This window comes from Dermacentor silvarum, chromosome 4 (assembly GCF_013339745.2).
Source record: "Dermacentor silvarum isolate Dsil-2018 chromosome 4, BIME_Dsil_1.4, whole genome shotgun sequence".
Lineage (NCBI taxonomy): Eukaryota > Metazoa > Arthropoda > Arachnida > Ixodida > Ixodidae > Dermacentor > Dermacentor silvarum.
Genome location: NC_051157.2, coordinates 182,225,835 through 182,240,982, shown reverse-complemented (window position 1 = coordinate 182,240,982; position 15,148 = coordinate 182,225,835). Strand labels below are relative to the sequence as shown.

General features: G+C 48.2%; 1 protein-coding gene across 3 annotated transcripts in view; it reads right to left on the bottom strand.

Annotated features, from left to right (window-relative positions):
* LOC119450815 (death-inducer obliterator 1) overlaps positions 1–15,148 on the bottom strand; it is a 78,592-nt gene that overhangs the window by 22,054 nt on the left and 41,390 nt on the right. For all 3 annotated transcript variants that reach the window (XM_037714309.2, XM_037714308.2, XM_049666257.1), the window contains 3 exons: positions 12,042–12,094; positions 9,768–9,986; positions 3,429–3,567 (listed from right to left, as the gene is read on the bottom strand). In XM_037714309.2, the coding sequence (XP_037570237.2) occupies positions 3,429–3,567; positions 9,768–9,986; positions 12,042–12,094 (411 nt within the window). The remainder of the gene's footprint in view (positions 1–3,428; positions 3,568–9,767; positions 9,987–12,041; positions 12,095–15,148) is intronic.

Genomic DNA, 15,148 nt, shown 5'->3' with positions numbered 1-15,148 from the left:
TATAGACCACTTATAACGTAACCGCTTATAGTGCAGGACCGGATATAATACGGTCTTTTCGGACTCCCGTTAATTTTTCCATAGCACTCTACGTATATGCGTATCGCTAAATCTGCGTTACCGTATAGCCGTCGGAATTTCAAAATGGCCGCCTTGCATGCGCGGGGCATGATAGCACGAAGGTCAATTCACTCGCCGCGCCTTGCCACTCGAGCGTTTTGACAGTTCGTTTCCGTGGTTAACGAGCGAGATGTGTTCATGTTTGCTTGTGCGCGCGCGACACTGTGCTTGTTAATTTATTTAGTAAGCGAATACGGAACCTAGAGCACGGTGACAGCGACGGCAGAAATGGGCCTGGAGAGTCTATTATCGCAATAAAATAGTTGTTTTGGTTATAGTGCGGTACCGCTTATAGTGTGGATATTCGCGACTCCGGCGACTTACGTTATAAGTGGTCTACACTGTATATGGACATTCCAAGTGTATTTTTGCCGATCGGCGCCGACGACTGCGCCTTAATCTCCCACATTCAAAGGAGAAAAGTGGGGACGAAATGTGCCGTATTCCTCCGTGCACATAGCGCTGGGGAGAGGGAAGGAAGGGGGGGCGGTGCAGCAAGCTGCGCATTGCGTGGCCCTGTGTGTCTTATCTTGAAAGCGATCTGTGTTGGGGGCTGAATCACAGTATGACGACGGCATATACCTTTGTGCGTGCTCCGTTCTCACCACTCAGTTTGCATTGAAGCGATACACAGCACGATGGTCACTTCGTTAGTTGTTGCTGCTGTGCTTCCTCATGCCAACGTTTTGACAGTGAGTGTCTGTGGTCATAGAGTGCGATGTGTTCACTGACACCATGCCTGTTAATTGACATACCGTAAAATTTTGAGCGAGCGCCCCCCTCAAGCAAGTTGAAATTACCGGCAAAGTGTAAGATGGCGACGACAAAATCTTTCCGCCAGAAAAAAGAAAAGCGCAGTGGGAATGGATTTAAAATATTATTCAACATGACCTTTATTAAGCCAAAGATTTGTTAGTGCTGTTTATCACTCTCAAAACCATCGAAAGAACTGCAGAACTAGAGCATCGACGCTGCACCGGTGCATCGTCGCGACCAGCGACACAAACATTGGTTATGCAGCTTCTATTCAAAAGCAAAATATTTTACAGTGTACCCAGTTTGTGCTTATCATTAAAAAGTGTTCTTGCGTGAAATACCCGTTTTGAAGTTATATCTCTGCGTTTACATGTGTACTGCGTTTGTTTTCTTTTTGCTTTATAACACACTCTTGTGTTTTAAAACACATTTGTGTACTGCGTCGACGTATGTTATGCTTTTCAGTTATGTTGTTGATGACGATGCTGTTTTTCTAATTTTGTTGTCTCTATTGCCATATATCTGCATTTATGTGTTATGTTATATGTATCATCCCCCCCACTCTAATGCCACATCGGCGCTGTGGGTAAAAGATAAAGAAGTAAATAAATATTCTCCGCTAGAGTAAAGTGATGCGTAATGTTCACTTGATTAAAAAAATTACTCCATCTCCCGCTAAAGGGAACCATGTGTGGTTCCCGAAGCAGCGGGAAGATGGTTAGCTTAAGCAGGAGATGGTTTCGCGGCAGCGGCTCGAGCCCTCATCGCGGCACTGCACAGGAGAATGAGGCGCGCGCGCTCCGTCATTTTCATACCGCAGAACTACCGTGGCGCAGTATGCAGCTGTCGCACCACCTGTCGTGCGCGCCGCTCCGGATTCCTAGACGAGAGAAAGGGAGAAGCGTAGGAGAGGAGAGAGGGGACGCGCATGCGCTGTGGGGGTGTGGCACGCGGGCGCCGCTCCGTACAATAGAGGATTCCTAGAGGAGAGAAAGGGGGGAGCGTAGGAAGAGAGAGGGGGAGGGGAAGCACATGCGCTGTGGGGATGTGGGACGCGGGCGCCGCTCTGTACAGGATTCTTATAGGAGAGAAAGGGGGGAGCGTAGGAGAGGAGAGAGAGGAGGAGGGGACATGCATGCGCTGTGCGGGAGGGACGGACAGAGCCGCCGGCAAGAAATGCTTCACATTTCAGTGCGTTTCAGCAATGCAGTGCATGGCTACGGCGGACAGCGAACCGCAGCTCGGTCATGCTCGCATTGCAGCTGGCGGCGCCGCAGATATCAGCATGTTTTCTTCTTCGTGTGAAATTATTGTGAGGAGAGGGTAAAGTGGCAACAACGGTAACAAAACATTGCTGCTTTGGCATGTCGGCGGTTCATTCTGAAGTGCCGTCTGCTATAGATTCGAAGTGAACCGGAAAAGGCTTAGTGATCATATCGGTGGCAAGCGATTAGTGGCGGTGAAGCTGCAGGTGACGTCCGAGGATAGCTGTTGCCACTCCACAGTCGCTGAGTGGACACGTTGCTGTGCTGCAAGGAAATGCTTTGTGCTGTACGTGCGACAGGCAGATCCCGCTGTCGGCCAGCGGTCTGCGAACTACGAACTCCGGAACGGCGTGGAAATTTGAAATTTGCAGTGAAGTTAAGGGGGGGGGGGCTCTTGCACAGGTGGGCTCTTGCTCGGAATTTTACGGTAGTTAGCGAATGTTTGCAAATTTATACGGCTGATATAACTATTATTCTTGTTTCGTGTAGCAGTCAACGCATCTGTTATCGCAACCGATGGTTCGCCTTTCAGGCGAAACTGCAACAGTTTTAGACGTGAACGCGGGAAAAAAATCGCTCAAAATTTTACCCTGCATAATGAACGCATCCCAACTGTGCGCATATTTTCGGGAAAAGAAGTGCGTTCATTATGCGAGTAAATAATGTATACATGTTGCAAGAGCGAACTTGCAGGGTGGTGCTTCTGCACTCTTAAACACACTCCTGAGCTATGGCGAGAACACAAAAAACAGCAACCACCACCACTGCTACCAACCATACCACAGCAAATCTTGTTCTGCGCTAGTTGTATTACACAAAGCAGAACTTCAAGAGAAGTACTGCATCATGAATCCAAGTTCAGATCTAAAATTTCTGTTTACAATGTTATACACATGGGTCACACCATCACTCTCTCCTTCCCTCCTAGATTATAATAATATCAATAATAAGAAACTCCCAGAGGCATTTTAGCAAATTTCTCCTTAGTAACATATCTTTTGTGGTCATAGCCCACCTCACAAGTCATTGTCATTTATTTTATTAAGCACTTACATATTGACTGTTTTTATGACTTTCCACAGCCATATTACATATAACCTTTCTCACCGACGGCACGATCAAATACTTCATACCTCTTCTTGGCACTCTTTGGACCTCCCTAGCCCTAGTGCCAAAAACCCCATACATCAACATCATTAGCATAATTTCGCTGTGCATGGGTTTGACATACTAAAACCTTCATAACTGGTGAACCAGAGTGCAGACATTCTGGGTGGGGGTGCTCACCTGTGAGAGGAAGTCCGTGGGACCAGAGACCTTGTAGGCAGCCGTGACAAATTTGGACACCTCCTGCATGCTGATGAAGCCCTTCCACACCGAGCTTGGCTGGGGCTGCTTGCTGCCACCCTTGCCAGAGTCCGGGGATCTGCAAGGACAGTACGGATGACTCTACTGCAAGGCACAGACTCCTCCTGCACACTTGTGGTGTTGGCAAAGATTTTTTAATGCGATAACAATTATATGGATACTCAATGCAAATTTCCATTGCAGTCACCGCCGTGATGTTCCATATAAAGTTCAGTATAAAGGCTGCGCGTGGTGTGCGAGTGAAAGCATGAGCCGAGAAGGATGGTGGCTTGATCGTGTGTGCAAGGAAGTGCGCAGTCTTCAACTGCATGCAAGAAAGCAGGACTGCGGGGGGAGGGGGAAAGGGGGGCTGTTTTACTCCGGCTGCGTATGGCACGGTCGCGCGGACTGTAGCTTGAAAGTAATCTGCGGTGGATATGAAGTCTGGGCACGCAGAGGGCTTCGTGTGCGCTGTGTTCTCGTTGCTAATTCACTCGCTGCTGCTGCCTCTCACCACTGTTCCGACAGCGAGTGTCTGCACGTGACACTATTGGTACCTTCGGCTGACGGCACTCGTGTTGTTTTCAGTGCACTCGTGCGGTGTCGCACGTTCGTCTGGGGCAAACACGACACGAGTGCGCGCTACCGTGGCACCGCGCGGCAGCAGACGACAAAAAGCGGGCCGTTCAATTCAGGCGGCATTTTGTAGCAGGTGGTGACGATGGAAGCTGTGTCTCTGCGTGACTAGCATGAAACTACTTTTGATGCTAGAATCCAGTAGGTAATCGGTCAGCGAAGACAACACAGTCGATGATCGCTGCTAACCAGGAGCACCGACGAGAGCAGCCATCGAACGTGAACAATTTTATCACTGATCTAGCGGTGTCATTCGATGATGAGTTAATTGTGCCTTTAAAGCCTTTATTCTTGTGTTTATCGCCACACGTAACATCGTGTTGGCGGCTAGTCGCGTGCCTCTATAAGTGCGTAGTCGCCATCTACAGTGCTGCAGCATCACTTTCTGCCTTTGATGCCTGTAACTTCTTTTTTTTCGGTTTCGAAAACACTTCATGGCCGTTATTTTGTAGCGTTGCATTGTGCCTTATTCCATGGGTTCTCAAAGTGGGTTCCGCGAGCCACTGATAAATTTTCCCTGGTCCCATGCTTGACAAGTGGCTAAAATGGTTCCACGAGCCACTGATAAATTTTCCCTGGTCCCACGCTTGACAAGTAGCTAAAATGGCGAACATTAGTTGCGCTCGATCCAAAGAACCTCCATTACCCATGCCCGAGTGTCAAAAAGCACATCACAGTGCGTAACAGCAACGCAAGAACTGCGCAATAAATACGCAAGCAGCTTGTAGCCACCCAACCTCTGAGAACGGGCAGCGCGCCTAAGCTTTCGCACTTGAATCTCGGAGGCCGTAGCTTACCACCATGCGCCTCTCTCCTATTTATAGATAGGGTAGGTGCCGATATCGTGCGCACTGATGTATACGTTGGAGGAAAAAAAAAAAAAAAAAAAATGCGCAAAGCACCGCAGAAGAGCAAGAATGGCGTAGCGTCCAACCGAAACGAAGCGGCGCAGTCCGCATCGCCGTGGTCCTCAGCGGCAATCGTACGCGGCACATGACTGACAGCAACGCCGAAGTGCTTCGTGGCTAATTGTGCCTTTAAAGCCTTTATTCTTGTGTTTATCGCCACACGCATACCTGCCAACCTCAAGACTGTCAAATTCGTAAACTCGCGACCGGGAGGGGGGGGGGGGGGGGGGGCGTGCACGGGAATTCTGCCGAGGAGCGCGACTTCAAACACACTTGGAAGTACTAATAGAGTCTAGTATTGACGAGGCTTCGAGCACGCTATCACACTTCGCAGCCTCTCCGGCTACAAAACACCGGAGTGCCGGAGTCGCACAAAAAAAGCGAGGCCCACAAAACAGGTCATACAGTAAGAGTTCGTTAATTCGGATTTCACGGGACAGAAACAAATGTCCCAATTAACCGAATGTCGAATTATCGAGGGTATCAAGAAAACAGTAAACCAATTGCCTACTACGTCAACACGCTCTTATTTGCAGTATGAATCTGCAAATTCTGTTTCTATTTTGCATAAACGCAATGCGGAAGCTGCAATTCTCGTTATCTCGCGACTGATTAGAGCTCGCAGCGGCGAAGGTTTCGCGACTTCCTTCACATTGCGGCCGCGGCGCGCGTCTTCATCTGAGACGCGCTTTTCACTAGCGCGCGCACATCCCGTTTATTTTTTCGCCAATGTCGCCGGGTCGCCGCCCATCGCGATGTAGCCGGTGCGCCTCTTCCTCTTCACAACCGCAATCTCTCTCCATCCTCGACAGCTCTGCACTGATAAAAACGAAACTATTGCTTACCGCAACCGCTGTCAACGTGATCATGCACGGCGACCTTGCGGTTTTGAAGGCGCGCGGCCGACGCACGCATAGTCAAACCGAAACTACCGTTTGCTGCAACTGCGGACAAAACCGCTGTCGATATCGCCGCGATCATGCATGGCGACTACCGAGTTATGAAGGCACGCGGCCAACGTGCGTACCGAGTCAAAACGAAACTACTGTTTGCCACAACCGCAGCAGACGGAATCGCGGCCGCTATCAAGACGATCATGGATGGTAACTACGCAGTCATGAAGGCACGCGGCCAACGCGGTGATATGTGCGGCGGTAAACGCAAGCTAGGCACGAATAAGAACAAATAGGCACGAAGCCTTCCGGCGTTGTTGTCATTCCAGTATGTTCATGTTTCGGAGGGTGGCGTGGCTTAGAGCTATGGGCGCGAACCATTCGTGTTCGGAGGGGCGGAAGGGCAACGGGACAGAGGCGCGCGAGGCTGGCGATGGGGAGAAGGATGGAAAACAACGCGCGGCGGCGTGGAACGGCTCAATTTTTTTTTTTGTCTTTCCAAGGAGTTCGTATTCCATTCCCTGACGGCACGACACTGAGTGAAAACGAAACTACTTTTTGCCGCAACCACTGCGGATGAAACCGCGGCCGCTATCAACGCGATCACGGATGGCGACTACGCAGTTTTGAAGGCACGCGGCCAACGCGGTGCTATGCGCGCCGGCAAACGCAAGAATAAAAGCTTTAAAGGCTCAAATAGGCACGAAGCGTTCTGGCGTTGCTGTCATTCCCGTACGATTCGAACTCCGTCGCTTCGTTTCGATGGACGCTAATGCCGTTATGGTAGAGTACACTCTAGTTATAGCTCGTTTGCGTCGCACATTTGCGGCGCTCCGCGCTCGCCGAGCACCGAGAGTTGTCCGAATTAACCGATGTGTGGCTAAATACGTCCGGATTAACGAGAGTTTCATTGCATTAAATAACGCAAACGCCTGCCGGGACCAAAGGACGTGTCCGAATTAACGAGCTTTTACTGTACTCGCGAAAAAAGCCTAGCGAAGGTGACAGGCAAGACGACTAGCCACAGCCTCCCATACCGAAACTGTCCCTGCCGCATTGACCCGAAATCGCCGTCGTCTCTGGGGGCGCCACTTACGTACAGGTGGGTCTCTACGTTGAGAGTAACGACAACCAGTGACTTCCAGCCGTCGTCAGGTAGTCCAACAATCCGATGACGAAGGCAACGTCACAGATTGAAAAATCTGCTTACTCTGCAGACAATAAAGATTACGGCGCATACCTCCATCTCTATGCGCCCCTACGTAAGTGGCGCCCCTACCCACCAGCAACGGTGTGAATTTATGAAAAATTTTAAAAACTATTTCGCGAATATAACCACTTTTCCGTAAAAATTGAGCCGACATTCGTAAAATCGTAAGACGGGTCCAAATTCGTACATTTTACGGAAAATTCGGAAGAGTTGGCAGGTATGCACACGTAACATCGTGTTGGCGGCTAGTCGCGTGCCTCTATAAGTGCGTAGTCGCCATCTATGATTGCGTTGATAACCACCGCAGCTACGTCCGCAGTGGTTGCGGCAAATAGTAGTTTCGTTTTCACTCGGTGCGCGCGTTGGCTGCGTGCCTTCCCAACTGCATAGTCGCCTCCCATCGCAGCGTCGATAGCGACCGTAGTTCCGTCCGAACTTCTTGCAGCGAACGGTAGTTTCGTTTTGACTTGGTGCATGCGTCAGCTGCCTGCCTTCTGAACCGTAAGGTTGCCGTCCATGATCGCGTCTATAGCAGCCGCGGTTTCGTCTGCACTTCTTGCAGCGAACGGTAGTTTCGTTTTTACTTGGTGCGTGCGTCAGCCACCTGCCTTCTGAACCGCAAGGTCACCGTCCATGATTGCGTCGATAGCGGCCGCGGTTTCGTCCGCAGCGGTTGTGGCAAGCAGTAGTTTCACTTCGACTCAGTGCAAAGCTGTCGAAGATGAAGAGCACTGGCTAAATCGCGATGGACGTACAATTTGTTGGCGAGCAGCTGAGTGGCGAAAAAATAATCGGGATGTGCGCCCGTTGGTGCAAAGCGTGTATCAGATGAAGACTCGCGCCGTGAAGGATGTCGTGAGGCCTTTGCCGCTGCTAGCGCTAATCAGTCATGAGATGACAAGAATTTCAGCTTCCGCACTGGTCTTGCGTTAAATAGAAACAAGATTTGATGATTCATTGAGTAAATAAAAGCGTGTCGACCTTGGCACTTTATGGAGCTTAGCAAGGTTCCCTGGGATGAACGTAATTGAGAACCCCTGCCTTATTCTATACTAGTCTTATCATTCACCGCTCATAGCAGGCTGATCCCGTTGATAACATGAGCAGACCGTCGCTCTGACCACTGACAAAGAGCGAAAAGCGCGAAAAGGCATTAGCATCAGAAAGGCATCGCTACAAAATACCGGCTCATATTTCAAGCACTTGCCATCAATAAAATGCTTGACCTTGTTCACGCCTGCAAATCACGGTGAGACGAAGTGATAGGTGGCCTACGTAATAAAGCGTCGTCTGCTAAACTTTGAATTCGGCATGTATTTCGCAGAGGGTGCTACAGTCGCAAACTCTCGCAAACTACAGCCGCAAACTCTCGCAGGCACGTTTGTCTGGCAGGAGCGAAACGTGAAACTTGGTCGGTGTTTGGCGTAATTTCCGCTGCACTGTCACGGTGGCTAGGACGGAGGTACCATATGCTTATTTAGTTAGTAAGTGAATGTTTACATGTTTATACGGATAATAAAAATACTATCCTTACTTGGTAAAGCTGCCTAATAGTTTGAAATCGCGATTGATCTTTCACCTTTCGGGCGAAACTGCAACATACTTTTTGGACAAGTTAGCCAGATTGTGGCACAATACATTCCATTCTAAGCGAAAAATCACGGAGTGATGATAGTGATAACTTCCTTGGAATCTTATATTTTAACGTTTTACTTGTTCTCAGGCTATTGTCCTGATAAAACTACAGCTACCACCTGCACCTTTACACTTCATGAAGTAGCTCACACAAACCAGTTCAGTGCCAGTTTTTACTCGTACAGAAATGGTCGGGCGCAACCTGTACAAGCCCAGCACCACATCTCTGACGAGTGCAGGGAATGCAGTGATCTTGTCCTGCGCGATGCCTGCACTGTGCAAGATTAAGAGCAAAGTGCAGCACCTCGTGAACTTAGTTCCGGAAGGGCAGGCAAACTGAACAGACCCAATAACAAAGTTGGCAGATATACGTGCTGGAGTTGTCCAAACACTAACGTGCCGCAACTAGTTCAAACCAGAAGTCGGCTGTCAACCCACACATGACTGCGCATGTCATCCAACACAGTGCGAGCTGTCTCTCCTCGCCAGATTAAGGCCACCACACACCCAGTAAAGGTAGTGGCAGCACTGACTAAGTGGTTGTTGACGAATCGGTAGGGTGCTAGTACAAACACCACAGCTTGCCATTCACCCACAATCTTGCCGTCTTTCCTAATAATCAAATTACTCTGTTCTCTCAAATGTGTAGCCTCAGTTGTCAAGGCACAACCATTGTGTTGCATGCTTGTCTCACCACAGCATCTCACAGCAGACACCGTGGCAAGACAAACACACAACACCGAGGTTACACTAAAGCTAGAAACAAGTCCACAGCCCTGTTCAAACAAGGATATGTCTTGGCTGGTTACATATTTCTTTTTAAATTTAGAGGATTTCTGCCACAAAGCATAATTAGAAAATAAAATTATACAGAAGCATGCAGCTACACATCACGCCAGCACTGAAGCAGTCTCTGAAAACGTGTCCGACGCTTAATGGTTGTGCACACGCACTATCTGGCCAGCCTTTGAAAAGTGCACCATCCTGTGCCACCTACCCGAGTGAAACAGTGGAACTTGGCTCGAGGTCGGAAGAGTCCTCGCGTGGCCTCCGCAGCCCTTTGCTGTGCTCTGAAGAAGGTGGGGGTGTGCCACCTCTGCCGCGTGCGGGTGGAGGAGGTGGAGGGGACGTCGACGATGCAGACGACGACGACAGCTCGTCTGCGAGCGTTGGAAGGCTACCGCTGGGTTGTGCAGGCACGCTTGCTGTCGATGAACTGCATTTCAAAGCAGTGAAGTGAATAAATGGCTGGCATGTGAGCACCCGCGTAAGTTGAAAAGAAAGAGCACCTATGCAAGTACTGAAGTTTAATTTAGTAAAAGTTTCTGAGGAAAGAAAGTCAATTCTCAAAATCCAGCGCTTTGGAAAATTCCCTGTACATATTAGTTTTCGGTGCTCATTTACGCCATCATGGTCTGAATTTAACATACTCATTAATGTTCAATCAATGAAAACTTTGGCCTCAAATGGCATCACACATACAGTAAAAACTCGTTAATTCAGCCCTTTAATTCAGAAAATCAAATAATTCAAACTCGCCTTTTGGTCCTGGTGAGCATATGCATAGTTTAATGGCATCAAACTCTTTCATTATGATGTAACGAAGCAAATTGCTGATTTTATCGACTTCGTTACATTGAAGTTTAACCGTATAACGAAAGGTTTTTAAATAGCGTACTGCTACAACGGATGCTTCGAACCCGGTCATGCTAAAAAGACGGCACACGTTAAGTGCCAAAGCATGGAAGCTCGGCGACGATGATATGGCCTTCGAGATGAGCAAGTGACCACCTCGCGTGGATTTCGGACGCCGCGAAGAAGGTCACGCATGCCTCTAGGGCGGAGGCATGCCGCGTACAGCATAAACAGCATGGCGCGGGGCATGCGCTGGTGCGATATCGGATGCCACGACGGCGTCACTCTCGTTTTTGCGCAATTGTCCGTGCGGCACCACATGCATTACAACTGTTTGAACGGTTTGGAACAACCATCTATGTCTTGCCACCATGGTAACCACGGCCGCTCAAGCGTTCCTGTCAATACGGCCCTATGCAGCCCGAGTTGGCGAGAACGCTGCACCACGCACTGCCGCCATGCAATGTTGCAAAGGGTCGGTGGTTACTACGCTGTTATCAGGAGATCACTGTTCGGCGGCACTTCGTTTACACGATTACCAATTGCTGATGACAGTTTGCAGCAACATTTTACTTTCGAAAATCTTATTTTTTTAAAGCCCAAAACAGCATTGATAACGTAATTTTATGGCTCTGGTGTGGCTGACACTCAGCCATAATTCTGAGACCATGATGTCCGAGACCTTCGCAGAATGGTGGCATGCCACTGTAGTTTCCAAAGTTTACGTTTCCGGCCAACTAGAACGTTTCGGTCTCGCGTGCAGAATACAGTCATGCCCCGCTGGTAGTAAAATATATCGCAAGCTATACAATAAAAAATGGCAGCTACGCTTTCAGTTACAAAATGACAGGTGATCGGAACCGGGCACCCTTTTGAAAAAGCTACATAACGCCGCATTCCGTTCTTTAGATGGATGTTTCTCACGCAAGTTTGCAGCTAGGTGCGGGAACGCACCGGGAACAAAATTGACACTGAAAATCTGGTTTTCGGACCAAAGTTCTGCTGAACTGTAACTGCTGACGCCCGCGTCAGTGCAGTTAATTTTTGAGCGTTTTTAAGGCCAAGTTTATATATAACAAACTACTGACATAACCACTTTTCACGGAACTATCAAGTTTGTTATAAGTGGGTTCGACTGTATTGTGAATCAATTATTAAAGAGTAAAAAAAAGAGGCGATTCTAGAAAACACAGGGACAAAAGTTAATTCTGTACAGTGCACATACGCGGTGCTAACATGTTGGAGGCTAACAAAGTAGTGTAAGAACAAGCTAAAGACCGCAGAGAGAGCGATGGAATGAAAAATGTTAGGCGTAACATTAAGAGACGGGAAGAGAGCGGCGTGGATCAGAGGGAAAACCAGTACAGCTGATATTGTAGTTGAGATCAAGAGAAAAAAATCGATCTGGGCAGGCCATGTAATGCGTAGGGAGATAACTGTGTGACCATTAGAGTTACAGAATGGGTGCCAAGGGAGGGGCAGAAAATTAGGTTGTGTGATGAAATTGGGAAATTTGCAAGCGCAAGTTGGAGTCAGCTAGCGCAAGACGGGTAACTGGAGATCACAGGGAGAGGCTTTCGTCCTGCAGAGGGCAAAAAATATGCTGGTGATGATGATAACAGTGCACTGTCCTTACCGTCGTGACGGTGGTGGTGAAGGCGTTGGCCTATCTTCAGGGGGTGGGGCCACCTGTGACAAGAAGACAATAAAAACATCCCCGTCAAAGAACAAGCACAGCAGAAAGCAGAATTTGATAGATCGGGCTTTCGACAGTTCATTCAAGCACACTTGGCGATTTCTAGAGGAGGGCAAATAAACTTTTCAAATAAAAATCGAATATGAATGGTAAGCATCGAATCTATAGAATAGTCAGATGCAGACACATAGAATTTACAGCAGAAATATTAAGCCTGTACTGACTAGTGCAGAAAGGACAGCTAACTATCAGGGAATTGGTTTTAATGACTGCCCGTTTTGCTGAGTAGTTTTCAAAAACACACACACAAAAAAAAAAAATCTGCTGGAGGACTTGTGTGCCGGAGACAGATGTAAAAGGGCTATTCCTAAAAAACAGCTTTTGTAGCGCAAAAGATAAAAACTGCATATCAGCATTAGTACAGATTTCCCACGACAAAATTTCAATAACTTCTCAAGGACCTTTCAAGAAATATTAAGAATACCACGGCAATGCACACGTGCTAAATTCTTCATTGCAGCATTACTACTTTTCTTAAGCGTGCCACCTGCCACCTGGCCACATTTGAAACGGCTGTGCAGACCACCCGCCAACTATACACACTGCAATACCATAGCCAACACGTGAAAAAAAAAAAAAAAAAAAGAGCACTTATGACCCAGATGACTTTTGACTGATGACATGACTTTTTTTAATGGGTTGCCAGGGAAGTTAAGCCAAGGCACAAGAACAAAAAGAGATAGATAAAAAAAAATTCTTTTCTTTTTTAACAAAATAAGAGAATAATGCAACATTTCCTTTTTTTTCCCCCTCCAAGAAGCTGCAGCACCTTCTGGCCAGCCGGAAGTGAAAGCCAGCCAGAAGTCGAGGGGCATGAAAAAAATCACGCAGTGGACGCATGTCACGCCTGCCTGGTCAAAAGAAAACCGATTGGCGACAGAAAGAGAAGCGAAACGAACAATGGGACGAGACGGCAAAGAATGCAGCGTCAAACATGGGACGGGAACAATTTCATTTGCTGTGCGTGAGTCCTATGAAGCTAAATGCGTGTACCACAATCTGCCTAGTCGCCGACTGATAATCCGGACATAATTCGAACAGCTTTGTGGCACCGCCACTGGCCCCATAGACTTAATGTATAAGGACGAACGAAATTTCGGACTCGAACTGTACGACCGTGTGCTAACTTAACAGAGTCGCAGAAATAGCTAAACAGTAGAATCTCGTTCATATGTTTCTTGGGGAAGAAAATGCAAAGGGAAACATACTAACTGAGAAAACCTACGATCGGAAGTCACTAAAAAATTCACAGTATCAATTGCAGTCGACATCTACAGTCGGGTACAACTTTAGAAGGCAGTGGCATTTGTCCCTCAAAGGTGGATGCGCACACAAGGCCTCCAACAAGGGGCGCGTACTCTAGATTGACGTGAGAGAACATGGCAGCCCACGCTTCGAGCTGGGCCGAGTCGCGTCTGCCGGACTATTTCTTTAGTTGCGGAGGCAAACGGCTGTTGCGCTTCAGTCATCTGGGTGGAGCCTCTCCTCTCTCACCCGACTATACGTTATGTGAAGCATTGCACGAATTATTGCAGCATGGGACGCCGACGTGAGCCAAGCTGGCGGGCTCAAGCATGTGAGCCAAGCTGGTGAGCCAAGCTGGTGGGCCAAGACATGCGTTATCGCTTTTACATTTTTGGCAAGGTTACGTTTGTGCTCCTCAAGTTCGTCCTGGGTAAACAGCAGGAAGGTTTGACCTAACCGCTTAGTGCGAATCGTGGTGGCACGAGACACGGATGTGTGTCAAGCTGTGGGGCCTAAGCTACCCGAGACGCACATTGTCGTTTTCCTATTGCGGAGTGTTTTAAGACTACGACGGGAAATGTAAACGAAATCGGGCTGGTGGGCAACACTGGAAACCGATGCTTATGATGCTGCGAGAGCTATACATGAGCCTCCCTTTGTGCTGCCTGCAGCACCAGCATTTTCACGAGAGACGGGCGGGAGAGTATTGCGGGGAAGATGCTGCTGGGGGTGGATAGTGTGCCGGATTGTGCGTGCTTCGTGCCTTTTCTTGTTTACATAGGATCTAGTGGCCAGGAAACGTATCATATACAATCGTTTAGCGACCTATCAGCGACATTGGTGCCAAAAGATCATGTTTTCCGGCAACGTATGAACCGGTAAAAAAGAAGCGTAACTGTATTGGGTCATTTTCTGCTTTCTCGATCGCGAACGCTCGCGCCAGGAAATCGCACGTAACGGGATCGTATCAACGAGGTCCTACTGTATTTTTATTTTGATACGTCACCGGCATGGTCGTTGATGCTTTGTAATTGAAACTAGCAAGGCATAGTCAACCTACTAGCTGCCTACGGCGCCCAAACCAGAGTACAAACCAAGCCACTAAGTCGTAAAGGTTGCATTTGCGTTTTGCCTGATTTCTAGTTCTGTTCCACTTTCACCATCCACCGTTCACGGCTGGCTAATCTGTTGATAACGTGGTGCTCCAACCACTGACGAAGCACAAAAAACGTGCAAAGGAATAGCATAACAGGCATCGCGAATCACAGTGGTGGACGCGGTAAGCAATAGAACAGTCTCGTAGCGGAGCTTGCTGGGACCACGCTGAGTTGCCAAGAAAAGTGGGTCGTATAATCAGGCCCCTTGAAAAACCCAAAAGGGTTTTCAAGGAGGGAAAAAGAATTTCAGGATTTTCAAGGCCTTGAAATGCAATTTTCAATTTTTAAAGTGTTTTAAAAAAATTTCAAGGACCTGTGCACACCCTGTACGTGACCACACTCAAAAACGCTAAATCACAGACTACTAGAAAAAATCACAGGTTGTCATGTAGGCGGCTTCCGCCGTAAAACCAAAAGCAAAGCATGCATTAGCCATTTTGTTTCTGCATTGCTTCGACAACTTATGTTGCTGCTTCACTGCATTGCCGTGGAGGTCGAAGAAACGAGCCCCATTATTTTTGGGGCTCGAATTTTTGGAGTCCGAAAAATACGTCAGCGACTGTAGGAGCTCAGATCAATGCCATG